The sequence below is a fragment of the Borostomias antarcticus genome (assembly GCF_949987555.1).
Source record: "Borostomias antarcticus genome assembly, chromosome: 14".
NCBI lineage: Eukaryota > Metazoa > Chordata > Actinopteri > Stomiiformes > Stomiidae > Borostomias > Borostomias antarcticus.
In genome coordinates this window covers 8,987,868-9,012,504 of record NC_140247.1, presented here as the reverse complement: position 1 = coordinate 9,012,504, position 24,637 = coordinate 8,987,868, and the positions used below count along the sequence as shown (strand labels likewise).

General features: G+C 44.2%; 3 protein-coding genes across 3 annotated transcripts; all 3 read left to right on the top strand.

Annotated features, from left to right (window-relative positions):
- Positions 1 to 3,962: 3,962 nt before the first annotated feature.
- Positions 3,963 to 6,774, top strand: hsd17b1 (hydroxysteroid (17-beta) dehydrogenase 1; the record flags this gene model as incomplete). The annotated part of the gene is made up of 6 exons (XM_084448419.1): positions 3,963 to 4,065; positions 4,811 to 4,972; positions 5,305 to 5,484; positions 5,606 to 5,699; positions 5,841 to 6,024; positions 6,616 to 6,774. The coding sequence occupies exons 1-6, from the start codon at positions 3,969 to 3,971 to the stop codon at positions 6,772 to 6,774; spliced, it is 876 nt and encodes a 291-aa protein (XP_084304545.1). The 5' UTR covers positions 3,963 to 3,968.
- A 7,772-nt stretch (positions 6,775 to 14,546) lies between these two features.
- LOC311318032 (coenzyme Q-binding protein COQ10 homolog, mitochondrial) lies at positions 14,547 to 19,985 on the top strand. Its single transcript, XM_084449214.1, has 5 exons — positions 14,547 to 14,680; positions 16,640 to 16,801; positions 17,192 to 17,384; positions 18,473 to 18,574; positions 19,473 to 19,985. The coding sequence occupies exons 1-5, from the start codon at positions 14,580 to 14,582 to the stop codon at positions 19,620 to 19,622; spliced, it is 708 nt and encodes a 235-aa protein (XP_084305340.1). The 5' UTR covers positions 14,547 to 14,579; the 3' UTR covers positions 19,623 to 19,985.
- A 2,631-nt stretch (positions 19,986 to 22,616) lies between these two features.
- On the top strand, positions 22,617 to 24,115 carry LOC311317933 (complement C1q-like protein 4). The gene is made up of 3 exons (XM_084449090.1): positions 22,617 to 22,866; positions 23,134 to 23,268; positions 23,359 to 24,115. The coding sequence occupies exons 1-3, from the start codon at positions 22,626 to 22,628 to the stop codon at positions 23,643 to 23,645; spliced, it is 663 nt and encodes a 220-aa protein (XP_084305216.1). The 5' UTR covers positions 22,617 to 22,625; the 3' UTR covers positions 23,646 to 24,115.
- Positions 24,116 to 24,637: the final 522 nt, after the last annotated feature.

Below are 24,637 nucleotides of genomic sequence, written 5' to 3'. Positions count from 1 at the left end.
TGGAGGAAATTATGTGACATCCATACATTTATATCCGTAATACACTTGACCAGGCAGTCAATCAAGCAGTAGTCACTGGGTGTTACAGAAATATAGAGTTGGGTATCATCTGCGTAGCTATGGTAGCTGATGTTGTGCCTCCTGATGACACTGCCAAGGGGCAGCATTTACAGGCTGAAGAGTAGAGGTCCTAGGATCGATCCTTGGGACACCCCACAGGTCATAGGGATCTTTCCTGAGCTATGGTCCCCGAGGGCAACAAAGAAATCTGGACCGGTTAGATAGGTCCTAAGCCAATTAAGGACTGGACCGGAGAGGCCAACCCACTTCTCCAGTCTTTTGATGAGGATTGCATGATCTATAGTATCAAAGGCTGCACTCAGGTCCAGGAGGACGAGAACAGAGAGCTCTTTGGAGTCAGCATTAATTCTGAGGTCATTTACAACTTTGACTAATGCCGTCTCTGTGCTATGATGGGTGCGAAAGCCGGATTGGAGAAGGTCAAGGGTAGAACTAGGAAATCATTAATCTGTTTGAAAACAATCTTTTCCAGAATTTTACTCAAAAAGGGGAGGTTGGAGATTGGTCTAAAATTGCTAAGAACTGAAGTGTCTAAGTTGTTTTTTTTTCAGCACGGGTCTCACCAAAGCAGTTTTAAGTATTGGTGGGAAGACACCAATAGATAGAGAGTCATTAACAATGGCTAAAATGTCATGGGATACAGAGTCAAAAATAGTTTTGAAAAAATCGGTAGGGATGGGATCCAGCAGGCATGTGGAGGACTTGAGTTTGGATACTACTTTTCTCAACATTTCTGTGTCCACCAGTGTAAATAAGCTTATATATCCATTACATGGAGGGAGAGGATCTGTGAACGGGATGCATGGCCTTTCCTGGGTGATATTCCTTCTAATATTCATAATCTTCTCTCTGAAGTAAGCTGCAAATTCCTCACATTTGGAGGTAGAGAGCAGGTTATCATGTGTTTTTACGGCAGGGTTTATTAGGCTATCAATTGTTGAGAAGAGCACTCTTGAATTATTTCGGTTGATAGATATCCATTTTGAGAAGTGGTCTTTCCTTGCATTTCTTATTGCTTTATTAAAGGCAGAGCGATGTTCTTTGAGAATATCATGGTGGACCTGTAGCTTGGTCTTTCTCCATATACGTTCAGATCTTCTACAGGTTCTCTTTAGTTGATTTGTTTCCTCATTTCGCCATGGAGCTTTCTGATTGGCTGTGATCCTTTTCAGTTTAATAGGTGCTACAGAATCCAAGGCTGCCCTTACTCTGGTGTTAAAGGTGGTTGCTAAGTCTTCAATAGTTCCTGATGGCCCCACTCCTGAGTTGATAAATTGTTTGTGATCATTATTTCTCTAAAACTATCGGCTACTGCGGAGGTAAGATACCGTTTCTTTATAAAGCGCTCAGTGCTACTTTTGACTTTAGGAACCAATGCGGTGAAGAAGATACAGAAATGGTCGGAGAGAGCGAGGTCACTAATAGAGGAGACAGTGATATATGGCCCTTAGTAATCACTAGATCAAGGGTGTGGCCGCGGTTGTGGGTTGGCTCAGTGATATGTTGGATAAAATCCATGGAGTTTAGGAGGTTGATAAAGTCCCTGGCTTTCGAGTCCGCCTCAGTATCCACGTGTATGTTGAAATCTCCAGTGATGATAATCTTATCATAATTTGTATGGATGATGGACAGGAGTTCTGAAAATTCTGTAGAGAAGGCAGGACATTGTTTGGGAGGCCTATATACAGTTACTGCCAGAACTGGGGGCTGGCATTTTAAGACAATAGCGTGGTATTCAAAAGAGGTAAAATCATCAAAGGAGATGGTCCTGCAGCTGAGGGCATCTGTAGCTATGGTGGCTGTTCCTCCACCTTTCTTCCCGCTTCTGATAGATTGAAAAAAGCTGTAGTTAGGAGGAGAGCCTTCGATGAGGGCTGCTGGTCCATTTATATTTAGCCAGGTTTCAGTTAGGAACATACAGTCTAATTTACGTTCACATATAAGATCATTAATGAGAAAAGTTTTGCTTGGTAGGGACCTGAAATTAAGGATCGCCATTGAAATAACTTCCGGAGAAAAGGGCTGTCTCGCCTGACTAGTAGGCCTGGGTGGTATATTCACTGGAACGGATATCAGGTTTTTCATATTCCCTGCAAACACGCAACGTCAGGTAGACGTTCAGATCATGTCTTAATAACGTCCGTCGGTCCAGAACCCCATTTGTACGTCTGCTGGACCCCTCAATATTCAAACGTCTGGCTTGGACCCCTCTAAGACGTCTGCGGACGTGCAAAACGGGTTCAATATTTGAACATCTAAAAAAAACATTAATTCTGGCTCCTAATTGGATGTCTTTGGACGTCCGAAAAAGACAAAAAAGAAATCTAAAAGACGTCTTTTAGACGTGTCTTTGCTCAGTGGGTTAAATCCACCTGACTGTTTCCTTATGGTAATAGGGGTGCGGTCAAAATAAAGGGATTACTTGACTTTAGTAATCCCTTTATTGGTGCAATTAAATTAAATTAAAATCAAGGATCAGGCCATTTCACAGCATAAACATATAAATGATCACAAAACAAAGTGCACATCTTCCACAACACATAGCCTATAACAGAGAGAGAGAGAGGGAGAGAGAGGGAGAGAGAGAGAGAGGGGGGGTAGGGCATAAGATATCCACACTCATTTCTTTCTTATCAAGCTCAAGTCCTGTCTTGGCTGGTGGAGGGTTGTGGGCAGAGAGCGCCGTGCCCATGTAGGGCTGGCGTGCCTGGGGTGGAATGTGAGGAAACTGAGGGAAAGAGACATTTTCCTGGCAAGAACAGGACATCTATAATACCTCTCTCTTACATGGCTGAGACGACCACTGTTAATCTCTCATGTATGAGGTCATCACCAAACATTCTATATCATGTTACCGTTCCATATTTAACAACCCGCAACCACTGCTTTTTTCCTTTTGGAGGTTAAGAGGCCTGGTCAGAATCTAGCTGTATCGCTATTTTGGGTGACCAAAAGACTGCTAAGAGTCTGATACAGCAGCGTTTCTCTTATCGTGTCGGTATCCTCAAAGTGAGCCTGAATAGGCCACAGCTGCTGTCTAATCAGAGGATCTCGACAAATGTCTCAGTGCCCAACTTTCGTTTTTTCCCTCTGGGGCCCATCTTTCTGGTAATTGTCGGCATCAGTGTTGTCAAGTAAAGACTCCTCTGTGAATCTGCTGACCTACATTTCTCCTCCTTTCCAAGAGTTTAATGTGTTCTTCATGGCTGTTCTCAATCTTATTGTAGAGTGGTCCTTGGCGTTTACAAGGAGAATACGTGACCTGTGTGTCTTTGGATGCGGGATAAAGTCCACTCAAGAAAGTGATGTGAAGAAGCCAGGGATTCTATGACCTACAAGGATTAAGAGGAATACTGCCCTCTGCTGGCCAAATGAATCGGTTGCAGGTATTCCCAGTGTTCCAGTGCATTGTAGCCTTGGTTTACATATCTCTGACTATATCCAGGTTTGGCCTTTTGGGAGATACTAGCAGCTGACACTGCTCCCACGAAGGGCTCATCAGAGAGAGGTTCCTAGGATCATGAGAGCTGTTGGCAGTGGCGTGTGGGGAGGAGAATGAGGAGATTTGGGCGGGGTGATGGCCGTGTTACACAGGAACACCTGGCCACGACTTTCTCTGCCCCTAACGTTAGAAAGTTTAGAGACCCCCACAAAACTCGAACTCTGACTAGCAGAGGCTCCATCACAGGGTGGGAACAATTCTCATGTTTACAGTCTGACAACCTTGAGATAGCAGCAACTGTAAAACACGAGACTTCGAGAGGGAAGTCGAGCGTCTCTTCCCTCGGTCTCATCCCTTCCCTTTCTCACCGGCTACGGTGGTCTTCCTCGCCTCAGTCCGCCCTCTCTGCAGACCGGTACCGAACCCGGAGATGTGCAGCAGCCTGATGGACCAGACCGTCGTGCTCATCACGGGATGCTCGTCGGGGATAGGCCTCAGCCTGGCCGTCCGACTGGCCTCCGATCCAAACAAAACATATAAAGGTAGGATAATAATAAAGATCTATCTATCTATCTATCTATATATCTATCTATCTATCTATCTATAAAGGAAGGATATAAACGTGACACGGCTTCCTCTGTAAATTCACTGTTTTTGTTTACGTCTGTAAATATGAGAAATGTGTAGTTAGTGTCTAAAAAACAGTATATACTTCCTAAAGTTATTAACGTTGTATAGACTTCAATGAGTCCTTGCATATTTGGACAATTACAAAAATATTTACCTTGTACTTCGGTTTTAACTAGCGTAACTGTAATAATATTTAAATGTCAAAAACATATGTAGCCTACGTAACTAATAATATTTAAATGACCAAAACGTATGTAGGCTACAGTAGGCCTAAGTTCATCTAGAGCATGGGTTCCCAAACTTCATCAATGTGGGCCTCCCCTATGAAAACAGTGACACACCGCGCCCCCCCAACCCCCCAAATGTGTCCATTATGGAAGGCAGCGTTCGCTAGCCTCCCTATACATCTCTCCCATTATTTATTTTGATCTTCTGACCTTTAAAATCACGTTTCATTCATAAAAACCATAGACATTTTAAAAATAAAAAACATGTTTTTCCTTTTTTTTTCTAACCATCCCTCCGCGCCTCCCCTGAATTTCTTTGGGGCCCCCCTAGGAGAGGCCCGCCTCACAGTTTGGGAATGCCTGATCTAGAGTACTGGTACACATGCATCCTTGTGTAGAAGATTTGTCCTTGAGAAACATCTGTGTTTAGTCTACGCCACCATGAGGAACCTGAGCAAGAAGGAGCGTCTTCTGGAGTGTGTGAAGGGCCTTCACAAGGACACCCTGGACATGCTGCAGATGGACGTCACCGACCAGCAGTCCATCCTGGACGCCAGAGACCGGGTCAGGGAGAAGAGGGTGGACATCTTGGGTCTGGTTCTGTCTCATGGTTTAGAAACAATGTGACGATATGTTCTGTGTGTGTTCTGTTTTTATGTGTATGGCTGTGTGTGTGTGTGTGTGTGTGTGTGTGCGCGCATGTGAGTGTGTGTTCTGAACTTAAGTGTGCGTGTGTGTTCTCTGGTCTTTGCATGTGAGTGTGTGTTCTGCACTTAAGTGTGTGTGTGTGTGTGTGTGTGTGTGTGTGTGCATGCGAGTGTGTGTTCTGCACTGTGTGCGTGTGTGTTCTCTGGTCTTTGCATGCAAGTGTGTGTTCTGCACTTAAGTGTGTGTGTGTGTGTGTGTTTTCTACGGTCTTTCCAGTGTGTAACGCTGGCGTGGGCCTGATGGGGCCCTTGGAGCTGCAGTCCCTGGATACCATGAGGGGGATCCTGGAGGTCAACCTGCTGGGGACCATCAGCACCATCCAGACATTCCTCCCCGGGATGAAGGCCAGGGGTCAGGGGCGCATCCTGGTCACCGGCAGCGTCGGAGGGCTGCAGGGTGAGACCGGGCAGGGCGTGGGGCTGGATGGACAGAAGTAGTTCAGAACGTAAGAAGCTACACCCGACTATGTCAAAGTAACTCCGTCTGTCTGTATGTCTTTTGTCTGTCTTTGTCATAGGACTGCCCTTTAATGAGGTCTACTGTGCTAGTAAGTTTGCGGTGGAGGGAACCTGTGAGAGTCTGGCCATCCTGCTGCAACACTTTAACATCCAGTAAGTTTACAGGTTTGCGTCGTTATCATGATGCACTTTTGAGTTAGGTATGCCTGCGCATGCCTGTCTATTTAGCTGTAGTTGTGGGAAGTGGATCGGAAATTGAATGCGTGTGTAAAGATTCCATGTCCCATCATGCAGCGTGAGCCTCATCGAATGCGGCCCTGTCAACACGGACTTCATGAACAATGTGCAGAGGGCGGAGCTGGGAGACCCCGCCCTCCAGCTGGTGGACGCCCACACGCGCGGCCTCTACGACGCCTATCTGCAGCACTGTGGGACTGTGTTCCAGAATACCGCCCAGGACACAGACGATATTGTAAAGGTACAGTCTGGGAAGAGTAGTGTCACTTTAGTGAAGTCCGATCTGAGTTTATTTTTTTTATTTATTTATTTATTTTATTTTATTTTATTTTATTTTATTTTATTTTATTTTATTTTATTTTATTTTATTTTATTTTATTTTATTTTATTTTATTTTATTTTATTTTATTTTATTTTATTTTATTTTATTTTATTTTATTTTATTTTATTTTATTTTATTTTATTTTATTTTATTTTATTTTTACTTTAAAGGTGGACTGTGTGATTTGATGACTTCATACCCAGGTGATCACCTATCAGAGATGTTGTAAATAAGGAAGATTTCCCCCTTCTCTCAGTGCCAGCAGTCAAAGCATGCATACTGGCAAGTGTCACCCCGCTCCATTCGGTAGTGACGTCACATCACACAGGCTACCTTTAAGTCAACATGTCTTCTCCCCCCCCCCCCCCCCCCCCCCCCCCCCCCGGGAGCACAGTGCATACTTGTACAGTATATGAGAGCTAATTATGGACTCTCTGTGATAGTGTAAGTAGCGCTGCTGAGCGGTTTTGACAGCTGTGGCTCTGCGTCTCTGGTGGCTGTGTCCTACAGGTCTTCCTGGACGCCATCCAGTCCGCCAGCCCTGCCTTCAGATACTACACCAACAGCGCCTTCTTCACCAGCCTCAAGTTCACCGCCCCCGACGGCTCCCAGTACATCCGAGCTATGAGCAACCACATCTTCTCAACCAACACAACACAGAAATATTAGTGGCCATATTGCTAGACAGCTTTTTCTTACTGAGCATAATCCAAGCCCAGTTCGCCAGTAAGGACAGAGAAGGTAACCTAAAGTACTGTTGTTATTCCAATCATGATAAATAAATACAACTATTTGCATTCATATGCTTTTGGGTTAGTTTGTCTCGAATAGAATAGCAGCAATAACGTTAATTCACTCCCAATAATAAATGTAAATTGGTGGGGCAGGAGTTATTGTATGAGTGAGTTCTCAAGGGGATGACAAGTCAGTGGAAATCCACACCTACTTCTATCTTGGCCTTGTGAGAACATCCTACTTGCAAGCTCACATGCTGAAACACACAGCGAGCTCGCCAGGCTTGCGAGATCACACTGCAAACTGTTCTCTGCTTGCCAAGATTTCAAATCTTACATTTGGAAGTATGAGATTTATTATCTTGTTTTAAAAGTTATTTACTAGATTCTATCTTATTTCTTGACTCGAACCAGACTATTTTAAGATTTCTAAGTAAAATTATCTTGCTGGACAGATAATTTCACCAGTATTAAGTCATTTCTCCTCAAATTCAGTAATTTTCATAAAATTGAGTACATTTCATTTCATTTTCATACATTTCTTGTATTTTAACTAATATTTTTTGCAGTGCTGGATGTTCTCACAAGATTATATTATCTGTGGTTTATAAGACAAAACCTTCCACAACTACTACAGTACAATAGGCCTATATACAATTTGATCTTAGTTACTCGTGATGGGTAGGAGCTTTATTTTCAACCAGCTCAGTGGCCTTGTGGTTAGAGTGTCCACCCCTAGATCGGGAGGTTGGGGGTTCAATCCCTGGCCGAGTCACACCAAAGACTACAAAAAAATGGTACCCGATGCCTTCCTGCTTGGCACTCAGCAAGAGTTGGATTGGGGGTGAGTCCCTGCGACATATGGTGCGTTCGTTTGTGGTCGGAGGTGGCAAGTCGCAAGTGGCAAAATACCTACCTCCGACCTGTGTGCATTCGAGCTATATACCATTATATCACAGTTACCTAGTTATATCTAGTGCATTCGAGCAACTGGGGGCTGAGAAACATATCCGAATTTGCGACAAGGAAGTGCGAGTTCATGCAGCGTTGTATTTAATCATTCCTAGTAGCAAGTCGCAATTTGCCACCTCCCAGTTATAAACGAACGCACCAATAGTAGCCTAGTCATGTCCAGGCACCTCCTTAAACACAGATAGTTGACAATAAAAGCATTGATTTTGTCGTTTGAAGTTATAGCAAAAAACATTCGTCAAATAAAATAAGTAGTGCTCAAATCGTGAGAGTTAATTTTTATTTTCGCCCAGTCTGATGTTGAACTTTGAACAGACTTTTTCTCTTATCATGTAATTTCCCAGCGTTCTGGTGTTTACTGGACCTCTTCTGCCGTAACCTTCACCCAGCGTGAGAGGGATCTCTGTGTGCTCCCACTCACTGGCACAAACACTGGCACAAAGCAATGACTTGGTGGGACACACACACATACAAACACACACACACACACACAGCAAACACACACGCACACACTAGTCAAACACACACACACACACACACACACACACACACACACATAAACACATATGTGTTCCCAGGCAGGGACATTCTGATCTACATTGTTCCTACTAAAGGTTCATAATGCAGTTCGTAAATCCAGTCGGCGGTTTGTTGCTGCTAACTAAGATGTGACTAAGATCATAACTAAGATTATATCGCCACTCAGTTCAAATGAAGAAATCTTGAAGCGTTCTGAAATAATCTTGTTTCAGGAAACAATTCACGCTTCACTGGTTGTTTTTACTTTGTCCACCAGGTGGCAGCTACTCTGTCAGGGGTGAGTTCAATCTGAAAACAGTGTGAATCGTTTTGCTAGTTTCCGGGTTGAACGATATGTTTACTAGAAACGGTGTGCAACGTGCTTTGAGATAGGGTTTCTCTTGTTTGATGGTTGTATCAGAGGTGTTACCCAGTCAGGAGACTGATTTATAAACTTCAACATTATCTTCTCAGCTGTCATAGGTGCAACACTTCCGTATCACAAAAGCATGTTCAACACACAGCCGTTTACATTTCCATAAATATTTTGCAATAAATGTTTTGCAATGTTTTGCAGAGGCTGAACTCACCCCAGATCTATCTGCTCAAGGTAGGAATAGGAAGGGAAAGTAATCTCATCGCCCCCTAGAGGTAGTGTTACTAATGCCGAGAGAATGAATGGGATTTCTCATAGACACGTCTTTTGAAAAATCATATCTTGGTCGACACAGAAAAGTTAGTAGAATGCCTTAAACGGCAAATACTTGGAGACAAACTTTGTTGATTCCGGTGATCATAGTTGATTTTCAATCACAATTCGAATTATGAAAATATTTTTCTTAAATTCCATTGACTTTGACTGGAGGAATGGAGCAATTTTGAAAATTTGAAAGAAGGTGAAATACTGTTTGAAATTCTCAAGGTTAGTAGGTTATTACTGTAAAGACACTCACAAGTTTTTGTTTTGATAACTTTACCGAAATGGCTTTGTAGTAATTATTAGAAAATCCGGTCTATGGGAGTTTATATTGAAACTCCTCTCCGATAGGAACAAATCCACTAGGGGCGCATGTTTTCACTTTCCCTCCCTATGGGTTTTTCATAATGAACACAATTGCACAACCACAACCTCAACTGTAAGGTTGACAAACTGATGACGGCAGAGTGACGTCAATGAAGGAATGGTTTCCATGTCATTTGTAATGGTCCCTAACGCCCCCATTCCTAGTGGCACTACATAACCACTTAATGCTGGATCACCCAGGGATTATGGAGGTGCATTTTTAGTTGACTGTTACCCCCCCTAGTGGCCCGAGGTAGCAGAGCGCAACACCAGTAATGCCAAAGCATATAAATCCATTGTTCATTCACTCAGCACTTTCACAATAAATAACTCAGCACTTTCACAATAAATAATTGAGGAACAACTGTATTTTGGACTTGGTGTAGGCAAGGTCATAGCCATCAACCTGTTATAATTAACACGTCTTGCTAGTTTTGTTTGGACATACAGTAGTGAGTCATAGTGTCCCAGGACAACAACATTTAGCCCTTTTCCACCAAAGAACTCTGGTTCGTGAACCGGTTCTGTTCAAAATTCCTGGAACCTTGGTTCTGTCCAGAGAACGGGTCAGTTTTGAGCCGAACCGTTGTACGTCAGCAGGGGTGTTGCCCAATGCTCACCGGATATAACCAATAGCTACATCTGACCGAAGCAGAAGAAGAGAGAAGAAAACAAATAGCATCTAACAACATGATAGACCGCATAGACTACCTGCTACATGATAGACCGCATAGACTACCTGCTACATGATAGACCGCATAGACTACCTGCGAGCTGCAGTTGAGGGATCAATGGCATTTTTGCCTTTCACTGCTTTCAACTTTAACACAATGTTGTGGAAAATAAAGTTTTCTTTATTAAACCAATGACATGTTCCTGATACTTTCTCCTAAACAAGTCAACATTTGAGACATGTAAACATGCAGTCAGATTTACCAATGTGAAATTAAAACACCTGACAGAGGTTAAAGTACAGTAGGCCTCTGAACACAGAATACATGTAAACAAAAAAGACAGGTTAACAAACTTCATCAAAATGTACAACCTCAACACTTGGTTTAAGTAGACATGCGAATACTTAAATGTAAACACAAACAGATGTACAAATTTACTACCTGACACCTGATGTAACCTGTTTTAGGTAGGCCTGTTACAGTATGGTCATTTCTGACTGCTGCTGCTGCTCTGACTGCCAACTGCCTCTATTGCAGACACCATCCTCTCAACCAGCCCTAGGATAGTGTTGTTAGAGGTCTGCATCATCTCCATCATTCTCTCCTCTCTCCTCAGCCCTCTCTTCTGCTCTCTGCATATATCCAAGGACATCCTGGATGTCCTAGTACGTAAGTATGTAAGTAAGTAAGTAAACCTTTATTTATAAAGCACATTTCACATTCACACGACAGCAGTCGACCAAAGTCCTGTCTCTTCTTCTTTCCCGAGTGGAATAACAGCATTAAAGAAAACTTGGTTTCAATACGGAATGATTTTGTTAGAAATGGAAGGAGGTCCTGTCCCACAAACATACTCTCTCGTGTACTTGGTTGCTCCTCCTGTTCTGGGATTCCTCCATCCTCAGCAGGAGCAGCTCTGGTTGGCCTATTTGGTCTTAGCCTGCTGGTAGAGGGCCCAGTATGGATGTGGGTGTCTTCACTGACATTGGACAATTCTAAAAAATAAAAGAATCACATTAAGATGACCTGCACATCACACATGAGGCGAATGTCAGCTTGGAGATATAGGCATGCGTGAAGTTGTTTAGGTGGTGCGTCACCAAAGTGCCTTGCGTAGTCTACTGCATCATTTTATAGTGGGTCGTCACCACACTATTCATTTAAGGGAATGTAAATTATAATTTCTATAAAGCGAGTTCGATGGCTGGCGATTTAAATAGTTGGCACTTAGAAGCATAGATAAGAATGAGATCATTCTTCCTTCCCAGCGCGCATTTACGCATGGCCGAAGTGGTTGATTACCACCCTTATTATGAAGCAAGCATCGTCGAATTTGCAACGAAACAAAACAAACTTGTATCTACCTAAATTATAATATGAATGCAGTCAACCTACCGTCAGATTCAGGCGTGGATGGTTCCATGGAGTTAACAATGGTAGACGATGCCGTTGTGGCCGAATTAAGTGCACCACTGGTCTGGTTGGCTGGTCTTTGACCCATCACGCCATCGAGGACATCATAAAATTGTGTAATATTACTTTGTCCTGCTCCACTTTTTCCAAGGTCTTTCTTTTCGTCTCTATAATCTTTCTTCAATTTCTTTAGTTTGTTTATTATTAGGGCCCGAGCACACTGGCGGTGCGAGGCCCTATTGTATTTCGAAGGATTATTCTCCTTCTCCTTCTCCTTCTCCTTCTTCCAAAACAAATGCCTTTTTGGCGGCCTAAACATCGATGAAAACGGATGAAACTTTGCAGATACGTCAGTCCCGGTGAAAAATTTGATAATTCATGGGTGACGGAAATGGGCGTGGCAAAACGGCTCAAGAGCGCCCCCTGGAAAGTTTCAAATGGCGAGCCCCACCTTTCAGTTTGATGTAGGCGAACGAAATTCGGAGGGCATATGTATTTCATCGAGCCACACTAAAATGTCTCTTAGAGCTGTACCCAACATGCAACAGGAAGGCCGCCATTTTGCTTTTAATGTGCCATTTTGTCCTTGTTTTGACCATTTCCATGCCTCGTATTTCAACGAACTCCTCCTACAGATTTCATCCGATCAACTTCATACTCGGTCAGCTTCATCTTAAGCCCTTTGTGATCAAAAGTTATCAAGAAAATTGAGTTTTCACCAAACACCCTTGCCGTGGCGCCCCGCCAAAATTTGACATTTCGCCATAAAACACGATGTCCTCATAACTTCTCCATACATTATCCGATTTGTCCGATATATCTCACGCTTCATGACGGTTCTGTCCTGAACACATCTATGTGTCAGTATTGCGTCATACTTATAGCGCCACCTATTGGTGAAACAGGAAGTCCTCATAACTCCTCCATACATTATCCAATTTGTCCGATATAGCTCACGCTTCATGACGGTTCTGTCCTGAACACATCTATGTGTCAGTATTGCGTCATACGTATAGCGCCACCTATTGGTGAAACAGGAAGTCCCCATAACTCCTCCATACATTATCGGATTTGTCCGATATATCTCACGCTTCATGACGGTTCTGTCCTGAACACATCTATGTGTCAGTATTGCATCATACTTATAGCGCCACCTATTGGTGAAACAGGAAGTCCTCATAACTCCTCCATACATTATCCGATTTGTCCGATTTATCTCACGCTTCATGACGGTTCTGTCCTGAACACATCTATGTGTCAGTATTGCGTCATACGTATAGCGCCACCTATTGGTGAAACAGGAAGTCCCCATAACTCCTCCATACATTATCGGATTTGTCCGATATATCTCACGCTTCATGACGGTTCTGTCCTGAACACATCTATGTGTCAGTATTGCGTCATACTTATAGCGCCACCTATTGGTGAAACAGGAAGTCCTCATAACTCCTCCATACATTATCCAATTTGTCCAATATATCTCACGCTTCATGACGGTTCTGTCCTGAACACATCTATGTGTCAGTATTGCGTCATACTTATAGCGCCACCTATTGGTGAAACAGGAAGTCCTCATATCTCCTCCATACATAATCCAATTTGTCCCATATATCTCACGCTTCATGACGGTTCTGTCCTGAACACATCTATGTGTCAGTATTGCATCATACTTATAGTGCCACCTATTGGTGAAACAGGAAGTCCTCATAACTCCTCCTTACATTATCCCATTTGTCCGATTTATCTCACGCTTCATGACGGTTCTGTCCTGAACACATCTATGTGTCAGTATTGCGTCATACTTATAGCGCCACCTATTGGTGAAACAGGAAGTCCTCATAACTCCTGCATACATCATCCGATTTGCACCAAATTGCTGACGCTTCATGAAGGTCACCTTCTGAACACATCTATGCGTCGGTATTGAGTTACACTTACAGCGCCACCTACTGGTGAAACAGGAAGTACTCATAACTCCTACATACATTATCCGATTTACTCCAAATTGCTAATGCTTGATGAAGGTCGCATCTTGAACACATCTGTAGGTCAGTATTGCGTCATACCTACAGCGCCACCTACTGGTGAAACAGGAAGTCCTCATAACTCCTACATACTTTGTCCGATTTACACAACATTTCTCACGCTTCATCAAGGTACTGTCCTGAACACATCTATGCGTCGGTATTGAGTCACGCTTAGAGCGCCACCTACTGGTGACAGGAAGATTCTGTCAGTACTGAACACCGAAATAGCACACCCTTTAACGGCGCCACACCCCGACCCGCGTGGGGTGCGAGGGCCCGCTCACTGCTGCTCGCAGCACTAGTCTGATCTTGTGTTCGTCCCTGCTTGCTGTGGAATGCCGCGTTCCATTTGTAACACCACACCGACGATGTCGTCACGGTTCGCACAGTGTGTGTGTGCGTGTGTCTGACAGTGAAAGAGAGAGAGAGAGAAAGAGAGAGAATCTGACACTGCATCGTAATGAGTCTGGGGATTCTACTTGATAATCTAGTTGCAGATTTGACAGGTCTAGGCAAATAGGTTTTTGATCTGGACCTAGTCTAATGTGGTCTAGATGGGGGGAGAGAGAGTGAAATCATCCTTTTCTGTTTTTCACAAATAGGATTAAGGTTTCACAAATGTGAAACTGTTTTATTTATGTTATAGTGCACTACTTGAGATTAGCTGTGTTCTTTTGGTAAAGCATTATTTTAATAGGCCTACTGACCACTCACCAGTATTTTGTATTTGCTGCACTGTGTATTTGCACTGTCCTGCACCCTGTCGTATGTCGTCTTAATCAGCGTATGCCATTACCCTAGTCAAATTCCTAGTACCATAGGCTATGTGTAAACCATGCACATGCCAAAGAAACGATTTAAATCTGAAGGTATTCTAACGTCTGCGTAAACAATATACGGCCTTGCCCGAAATTGGGAAAGGGGGTGTGGCCAATCCTTCTAGTTCCACCTTCGTCACTCCCCAAAGCCGCGTCTTTATCAGGCACTTGTAATGTGACACATCAGTTCCACCTGCTACACCAGGGAGAAAGACAGGCCCCGGAGGGAAGTGCCTCTCATCAAACTCACGACCATGGCTAACAAAACGACTCTGCTTTTCCGGGCGCTTGTTGAGATGTCTGAGATACACTCTTCTAAACTGACACGAGGACTTTCGACCAGGGCGAATATGAGGTGAGGCTATAGCCTACAGACACAACAGACATTGCATGCTTATGGAATGGGGGATATTTTGTACGTTAAGGGAATTAATCTGTACATCTATACCGCGGTAAAGTCAGCATGATGTTTGTTGATATTCATTTGACATTCACGGTCAAACACGAGGCTTTGGGGGTCAATTCGCGGCAAGTTGGCTACTGACTGTTTCTGATTGGAATTTTCCAGTCCACCTTAAAAATGCCATAACGCCACACTAGACCAGGTCCAGGTCCAGATCAAAAACCACAGCATTTAGACCTGTCAAATCTGCACTAGATTAGCAAATATACTACAGGGACTCATTAAAACACAGTTTCAGATTTGTGAAACCATCATCATCTTTGTGAAAACTGGAAAAATAGCGATTTCACTCTTTTTTCTCCATTAGGCCAGGTTCAGATCAAAAAACACATTACCTAGACCCGTCAAACCTGCACTAGATTATCAAGTAGATTCCAAGACGCAGTTTCAGATTTGTGGAACCTTTATCCTATTTGTGAATGTAGTATATATTTTTATCATGTATTACATTAATCACATCTGTGTTACTCTCATGTAGTAATCATTTTATTAGAAGAATGAATAAACTTCACTTTAGTTGGAACTGTGTTGATTTAAGGAGTTTAACATGTGAGTTACAACCTTTGTCTCTGAGTCAGCATGATTCTATAGCAAATTGTCACCTCTGAAGTGAGAAGCCTACAGTCCTGTAACATGAATCCAGGAAGGACCCAGGGAGCCCCCATGTCCCAAGAAGGGGGGCAAAGACCATTCAGAAGACTATAGTTGATCTTTTGTGACCATATATGTGTTAATGAACATTCCTTGTATGCAAATTTTTGTCGTCATGTGATTCCTGGTTTGAAGCCAGTTTAAAAGCTGCCCCCCGCCATCTAGCAACTTCTAGCGACTTCTGGGACAGCCAATAGCTACTTCCCTTACGGAAGAGTTGGCAACACTGTGTGAACCTTGTATTGCCGAAGTTCGGACCCCATGTAGGCTAATAGGCATCCCAGATAGCAAGCGGATCTGGGCCATATATGGGCCGGAACTAAGCCACAAGGGCCAGATCTGGCCTGTATATGGCCCAGATCCGCTTGTTATCTGGGATGCTCAAGAAATTGTTGATTCGACCGTTCTTGCCTCCTTGAAGTTATGTTCCATACGAAGATTATGCATTTGAAATACACTGCATGAAAACCAGAGAAAAGTAGGTAATGTGGTTTTTGATCTGGACCTGGTCTAATGTGGTCTAGATTGGGAAAAAAGTGAAATCGCACTTTTTCAAGTTTTCACAAATGGGATAAAGGTTTCACAAATCTGAAACTGTGTTTTAAAATTCCAATCAGAAACTGTGAGTCCGTAGCCAACTTCATCGGGCCGCAAACCGGAACCCAAATTCGGCCTCGTGAATGACCATGAATGGCACGAATATCAAACATCATGCTATCTTTACCGCGGTACATCAGTTACTGTTAAGCGACCCCCCCCCCCCCCCCCCCCAAAAAAAAAGTCTAAGCGCACATACTTACTCGTCTATAGCCTTCAAATAAATATCTTACATTATTGCATGTAGGTTTGCAATCATTGTAGCGACTTTATTATTTGGGCGGGCTGTGAAGTGCGGTCGGTGGAATGTGAGTCACGAGACTGTGGGAATCCCCGGGTGACGAAACCATTACTTTCGATAGAGGCTGCCCTGCACTACCCATTTTTTTCTTGAAAAAGTAAAATATCAGTTTAATTTGTCCAGAAAAAGCTTAATGTCAAGCCCTGATGTTTCTAACAGCAACACACCGGCCTATTTTGAATAATGCACCAGTAGGCTTATGACAGTTCGTCTGAAGGCAGCACCCGACTGTGTTTAGAGACTCTTGAGATTTCCAGCAGCCGAACGGAAATCCTAGATGAGCCTGTTGTTCTTCCTCCTAGACCTCCCAGAAACCTGGTCTCCTGTGGGGTTCTGGGAACGCGGCACGCCACCCTGCCCCTGCCCTCCGCCTGCCCCCCGGACACACCCACCCGCAGCTTCATCAACCTGGTGGTCCCCACCGCCGCCCGCAGAATGGACTACTCCGAATGCCGGACGCTAGGGTGAGTCACACACACACACACATGCGTGCACAAACACACACACATAACCGCTGTACTCTCCTGTGGGTTGTGTTCAACAGTTCGACCCATGTTAAGGGCTTGCCCGGGGTGGGATTCGAACCCATGTTGGCGAGCTCTTCCACTTGTGAGGCGGACACGCTGACAGTTGTGCCAATAGGGACGTCCATCTTGGACGGACTGTCAGCGCTCTTTTGAGGAGTGCCTGTCACAGTGAGAAGACCTGTGGTATGACTGTGAGGTTTTCCAAGTACATAGAATGAAATCGTAATATAATACTTTGGCGATTGCGTGAAAACATTCCACACATAAAACTAGTGGCCCGGAGTCATAGCATCAGTTTGATGACTGACTTTTTGGGTCCCGATCCAGGTATACTCCAGAGCAGATGTACAACGTGGTGGCCAGTGTGGACCAGTACCAGCATTTCGTCCCCTGGTGTAAGAAGTCTTGCATTATGAAGGGAAGGAACGGGGATGTCCGGGCGAAGCTGGAGATCGGGTTCCCTCCCGTTGTGGAGCGCTACACCTCTGAGCTCACAACGGTCCCCAACCACCAAGTCAGGGTGAGTCCATCTACACCGCTCTAGAAACTAAAGAAACTCTAGAAACTAAAAGGCAAAAGAGCTTATTATTAATAATAATAATAATAATGATGATGATGATGATTATTATTACTATTGTTGCTGGTATTATTATTATTATTATTATTATTTATTATTTATTTTATTATTATTATTATTATAGTAATAATAATAATAATACGCACAACCTTAGTAGGCCAGGTGCTGTATCTTAGAGTACTTTATTTTTTTTGTATCTGTATTTAGATTGATGTATATAGGCTATTCATATGCCATTGTGATGTGTTTATATATTTGCAGCCTCTAACTGCACCTTTTAGCCTAATTGACTGGCAGATGATGTCAAATGTGATGTCACAGGCTCTCAGCCTATATATACCTGCTACCTGTCATTTGAAACTTTGAAGTTGCTTGATGAAGACCTACGGGTCGAAACGTTGCATTTTTTCAATTAAGTGAACCAGGAGATACCAGTGTGTGGATCTCTCCTCTCTCCAAACAGTTCTAGAAAGTAGCAGTCGTTGTGTTTTTACCTGAGACCGGTTGATGGCACATCAAAGAACAGCCCATGTTAATCCCTTGCTTACCGTACAGCCTCTACATCTGGACTTCCCAGTAAAGGGATGAAGGTTGAGCAAAATAAACGATTAGGGATGTGGTTAAGTTCAGGACGTACAAAAAAGACTGCAACTGATGCGTTTAGATGGCCATCTGCCTACCAGTCTGTCAAAACCTCATGTTCCCCTCAGTGGAAGACGGGAGTCGATGACATGCAAGGACGCTTCTCCTCGTTTAATGTTTTGAGCTCTCGTGGCGAATGAAGCCTGAACATGACTGAACATGTTGAGTGTCAGAAACTAGTCCAGACACAGTCACGTGGACAGACATGGCCACGGCGCCCCAAACCAGCCGTGAACAACCCACTAGTCCCGCGCCATTTCTGCCAGACCGCTGAATCGGCATCCCCACCTTTACAGAGGCGTCCACTGCCTCCCGAGTCTGGACACTCTTGGTGCTGTCAGTTCTGGGGACAGGACGATGATGATGAGTGTCCACATGTGTTGTTACAGGCCGTGTGTACAGACGCGTCCATCTTCAATCATCTAGAGACGTTATGGAGGTTTGCTCCTGGACCCAAAGACCAACCAGCCTCTTGCAAGGTGGAGTTCTACGTGAGTACCACACAAGAATCATTTCAAACCTCTCTCAATCTCTTCGTAAGTCAGCGAAGTTAGAATGTCGCCCACTGTAGCTTATGGGTGTAGCTAATGCTTATAAATGACACAAACATTGAGCGGCAGTACCCTTCTTCAGTGATGTAGATGATTACTGAAGCTTTAGTCTTGAGATCAAACAGCATGCCAGTGGAATGGCTACGTTGTGTTCTTGTACGGAAGAGCATTAGGGCCAACAACTGAGTTTATTTTATTTTTTTAAGTTTAAAGTCAGAATTTCTGAGAAAAAAGTCAGAAATAACTTCTGAGAAAAAAGTCTGAATTTCTGACTTTAAACTCAGAAGCTTAAAAAAAAAAAAATCTCTGCTGTTGGCCCTAATGCTCTTCCGTAGTTCTTGTACGCTTCTGAAAGAATTAATAGATGAAGGGCAGTGTCCTGTAAAGCCAATTAGGTTCTATATATAAACCCAGCTGTCTGATCGGGATCATCCTGGCATCCTGAACCGGCGGTCTTGCCAGTTACCACTAGGAACTAGCTAGCTGGGAGTTTGAGACGTTTATGGACCAGGTCAGCTGCGAGGAACATGAGGCCGGGGATTAAGACTGCAGTCCGCTGTAGCATGGGAATAGAGATTGAAAAAGAGGTCTGTGTCTCAAAAGGGACCCTGCCTAAATAAAGGTGAAGATTAGAGGAGCCTAAGAAGTAGTTGGTAGTTTAGTTTTGAATAAACTGTGTAGAGTGATGGTAGAAGGCATTAAAAGTGAACCACCTCAGTCACCCACCAGGCCATAAATGCGTTTTGCTGACCTGGGTGGAACCTTTGTGAATCCATGTTCTCTGGGGGGCAGGTTTATAGGAACGGACACATAACTGTATCTTTCTTTCTCTCTCCAGGTGTCATTTGAGTTCAAATCCCTTCTGCACACTCAGCTTGCGACTATGTTCTTCGACGAGGTCGTTAAGAAGATGGTGAACGCCTTTGAGAGACGGGCAGCCGCTCTGTACGGCTGCACTACAGTACCTCCCCACCGGGGGTGCCAGTGAGGTCAGCGTGAGAACCCCACCCCTGACCCCACAATCACCTCTCCACCACACAGACTGAGGGAAAAGACGACGCCTTGCTTCCCAAACAACATCACAACCCAACTACCCCGATGTACACGCACACACACACACACACACACACACACACACACACACACACACACAGATTTCAACATGGTTATGTCTTATGCAGGAGACTGGGATTCCTCCTTGCTTCTGTTCTTCAAGAATATATTTACTTAAGTTATATACACAAAAAACATTATTTATTCATCACATACATCTTTAATTTATTTACTAGAATGTACAGGCATTTTTATTTTTGGGATAAATGTGAATGTGTTGCGTCAAATGTTAATCTTGAAAGGGACTGTTTTTTTTATTAAAGTTCTTGACTGAGGTGTGAATGACCAAGTGACTCTGCAATGTTCACAGCATTTCAGAGGGTAGCTTTTTCTTGTCCTACACTAATAGTTATTTTAGTGTCAATGGAAATTAAAAAGCTTATTTTTGTTAAACCAGTGTCTTGTATTCATTTCTTTATTTTGCATATATTTTATCTTCAGCCCTGGCTGGTTTTTAACTAGACAGGACAAACATTTGGGATTCTGTGTGGAGTTTAAACATCCCTGGTGAGGCCAAGGCCAAGACACAGAATGTTCCTGGCACATAGTTCCAGGGAAGCACATGACTCAGTCGGGTGGATCAGTTGCGCAAGCATGGATCAGTTGCTTATGCACAGAGAACACTAATTACCTGCAAGCAGAACTACTTATTTAAATATATTTTTAATCTGTGTAACCTTTTTTTTTTCAATATCATTTAACCACATGAAACGAACAGGTGGCCTCACCAGTCTCCCTGATTGTGCTTCTTTGTTTTCCTTTGTGTGCTGCTGCTGTGATGCAACTTCCTGCCTGGGGAATCCCTAATACCCCTTTTCTAACCTTAATATGTAACCAGATAAGCATTTAGAACAATCAGTAGCCTATATTTTCCCATTTTCTACATTCCATCCGTATTTGTGGTCACCAACGGAGCAATGATGCAATCCTGTGGATTGAGGACAAAATGGATGCAGTTCTGGAGTAATGTCCTCATGTGGGAATGTTTTGATCTGTACCCTCTCCAACTGACAGTTTTCCCAGGCAAATTCTCAACTGCCACTCCCTGGTCTGCCCTGTCTTCTGCAGGGCGTTTCCACGTGGACCAGTCAGGTGTTCTGTGGCTAGTGTGCTGCTCGTGACTTTGCAATGCCTGGGCGCCTGACTTAGAGCTATTTCTGCCCCTGTGTTGGTTGGCAGACATGGATACCCTGGCGTGGGCTGGCATCTCGCGCCGCGGGCATCAGAATAATCAAAGTATCCGTTCAGGAGACCAGCACCAGTTTATTTTGGGTCGAGCCGAACGGCAGGCTTCACCAGTGTGCTCCCCGGTCCTCAAAGATGTCGGCGAGCCCGATATTTGAGACACTGTGAAGCAGCCTGAGAAACAGGGAGGGTCATTATATCTGAACGACATTGAACTGGTTGAACCAATCTCACAAAACAGTGTTGCCAGGAGAAAAAATACTAGGCTGCACTTCAATGATTTTACAGAATGTATTAAGTAGCCTACACTTTTAGTAATGTGAGAGGCGCCAGATGCGTCACCCGGAGAAGCGGTGTGTCGGACGGCTGTTTGGCACGCGAAGAGCGGGGACCCCAAAACGGCTTCTCTTTCTTGGGGGTTGACCCATCTGGAGGAGCAGAGGTTCTGAGGGGTTTGCTCAGCTTGGGGGTTGACCCATCTGGAGGAGCAGAAGTTCTGAGGGGTTTGCTCAGCTTGGGGGTTGACCCATCTGGAGGAGCCGAGGTTCTGAGGGGTTTGCTCAGCTTGGGGGTTGACCCATCTGGAGGAGCAGAAGTTCTGAGGGGTTTGCTCAGCTTGGGGGTTGACCCATCTGGAGGAGCAGAAGTTCTGAGGGGTTTGCTCAGCTTGGGGGTTGACCCATCTGGAGGAGCAGAAGTTCTGAGGGGTTTGTTCAGCTTGGGGGTTGACCCATCTGGAGGAGCAGAAGTTCTGAGGGGTTTGCTCAGCTTGGGGGTTGACCCATCTGGAGGAGCAGAAGTTCTGAGGGGTTTGCTCAGCTTGGGGGTTGACCCATCTGGAGGAGCATAAGTTCTGAGGGGTTTGCTCAGCTTGGGGGTTGACCCATCTGGAGGAGCAGACGTTCTGAGGGGTTTGCTCAGCTTTGGGGTTGACCCATCTTGAGGAGCAGAAGTTCTGAGGGGTTTGCTCAGCTTGGGGGTTGACCCATCTGGAGGAGCAGAGGTTCTGAGGGGTTTGCTCAGCTTGGGGATTGACCCATCTGGAGGAGCAGAAGTTCTGAGGGGTTTGCTCAGCTTGGGGGTTGACCCATCTGGAAGAGCAGAAGTTCTGAGGGGTCTACGGTTCTTTCAGCGTGCAGGTAGGCTATCGCCTGAGCTGTTCACCCATGGACACTGCCACCTGTGAACTAGACTGACAACATACATCCTGTTAGAGAGTGACTTGGAAAATGACGACTCAGACCACCAGGCCTTAGGCTTAAAGCTTGAGGAACTTCCTTCAGTCACAGAGTTTAAATCCATGGCTCTAGACCTTTGTACTTGTATGACCTGTTACTGTTTTTCATTCATTGAAAATTCATTCATCATTGTAAATTAGGGAAATCTCAGTGCTTTACGAGTAGCCTATGAATAAAGGTTTGAAATAAAATGGCAGAGGAAAATTATTAAGATTAATAATTTACAATCCCTATGGCGGCCTTTACACAGATTCGCTACTTGGCCCCCAATTATAAAATAAAACACTTCCTGGAGAACTTTGAACTGGGACTCCACACAGCATAGTTTGCATCATGGAGGACATTTGTACTCTAAAGTATATTCCAGTATTGCACAACGTTTTACCGTTTATATAGAGGACCATGCTGAGATACAGAACCAGAAAAGAGTTTGTTTCTGGGAGCTGAGCTTCAGAATGAAGGGAATCACAATCCTGCTACTGGCACTATGCTGCTGTGTGTCTGAGACCCAGGAACTTGACCAGAAAGTCAGCCAGAACCAGAGAGCGTTCTGCTGTCCTGACACCTGCACTCTGGCCAATGAAATGGCAGCCGTGGGAGAGAAACTGGCAACCATGGAGGAGAAACTGGGACTGATGGAGACCAGACTACAGACCAGTGAGAATGAAAGTGAGGAGCTGAAGAGACTGATTGGGGGTAAGAGATGTACAGTAGGCTACCACAAAATGAGTACCGCTCATTTTGGAGATTTGGAGATGGAAGTTTTCCGCCCAACAGTGACAAAATTATTGTTTTTGTTTGTGAGGATTTGATGTGCTCCGACCTGTTTAACCTCTGCCTCTTGGCCAGGTCGTCATTGTAAATGAGAATTTGTTCTCAATTGACTTACCTGGTTAATTAAAGGTAAAAAATAAAAATTGTAGTGAGGTGAGCTTTTCCATGCCCTGTCTGTCTGTCTGTCAGGCCGGCCTCAGGTGGCGTTCTCAGCCACGCTCACTGAGTCGGGCTCTGGGAATACGGGACCCTTCAGCACCGACACACCCCTGCAGTACAAGAAGCTCTTCTCCAACATGGGCAGCAGCTACAACCCAGCCACAGGTAGCCTACACTGATACCGCGTAGATCAACCATTGTTTGAGTGGTTGTTTGTCTGAAGGGAGGTGTAAAACCTGTTTTGTTTTTTTACAGGCATCTTCACTGCCATGGTGAAGGCAATGTACTACTTTCGTTTCTCGATGATGAACAACCTGAGCACCACCCCTAATTCGGTGGTGTCCCTGATGAAGAATGGCCAGAGGCTGGTGTCGGTGTGGGACACCTCAGGGTCCGACGCCAACGACATCGGCAGCAACGCTGTGGTCATCCCTCTGGAGGTGGGCGACAACGTCTACGTCCAACTCATGGCCAACAGACTCATCTATGACGACACCATGAACTACAACAGCTTCAGTGGCTTCCTGCTCTTTCCCATGTGAATGTGATGTACTCCTTTGCAAAGATATAGAATAGAATAGAACGTTTATTTGCCATGTGTAATAAGTACAGGTACATTGGAATTCTTATCATCGCTTGTCCTTACAGTGTCTTATCTACACTAATCAGTTCCTCATTCCAGTCCTAGGTACGCAGCTAGACATTCTAGACTATTAGCTATTAAAATATACACAAAGAAGAATAGCTGGAAAAAAACTTTATTATGCAGTTAGTAGAGTGTCAGTAATCTGTGTACAAAACTGTAGTCAAATTGAATCATATATATTTTCTTAGAGAACTAACAAAATGTGGACACAGAATTTTAAAGGTATCTGTAAACAATAGAAAAATATTTCATTCTGTTTGAACCTACTGTTAGCCATATTCTATAATAATAATAATAATAATAATAATAATAATAATAATAATATGCCAAAATAGCTGTGGTGTTGTCTATGAATTTGTTTTGTGTTGAAGAAGGAATGTACAATATAACGGTACAAGGCACTCATGGATATTTTATGGGATGTTTGATGTTATCCTACAAACACTTGTAAATCTGTGACATTTAGAATTTCTGCATCGTTTCAATACAAATTCACCCAACTACTTTCCACCAAACTAGTCCTTCACTCTGAGTTTAGCTGAGCAGTGCGCCCTCCCCTGGTCACTGGTGGCCCTGCAGGTGTAGACGTTTGAGTCCTCTGGCGCCACCTGTCGCAGAACCATGGTACAGCAGCCATCCACCTTCTCTATCTGCACACGGGAGGACTCAACTATAGGCTCCTCCCCCCTGAGCCAAACCACTTCCGGGTCAGGGTAGCCTGTCGGGGAGGGGGGGGAGAAACATCCATAGATAAGAGCTCGTGTAATGAAACCGAACTATACAGTCAAGGTACAAGGGTACAAGTACAGATGTTGGATGAGATATGGGACCATGCTCGACCCCGGGGCTCCATCAGTCCTCCATGAGCACCGACTGACGCCCCTCAAA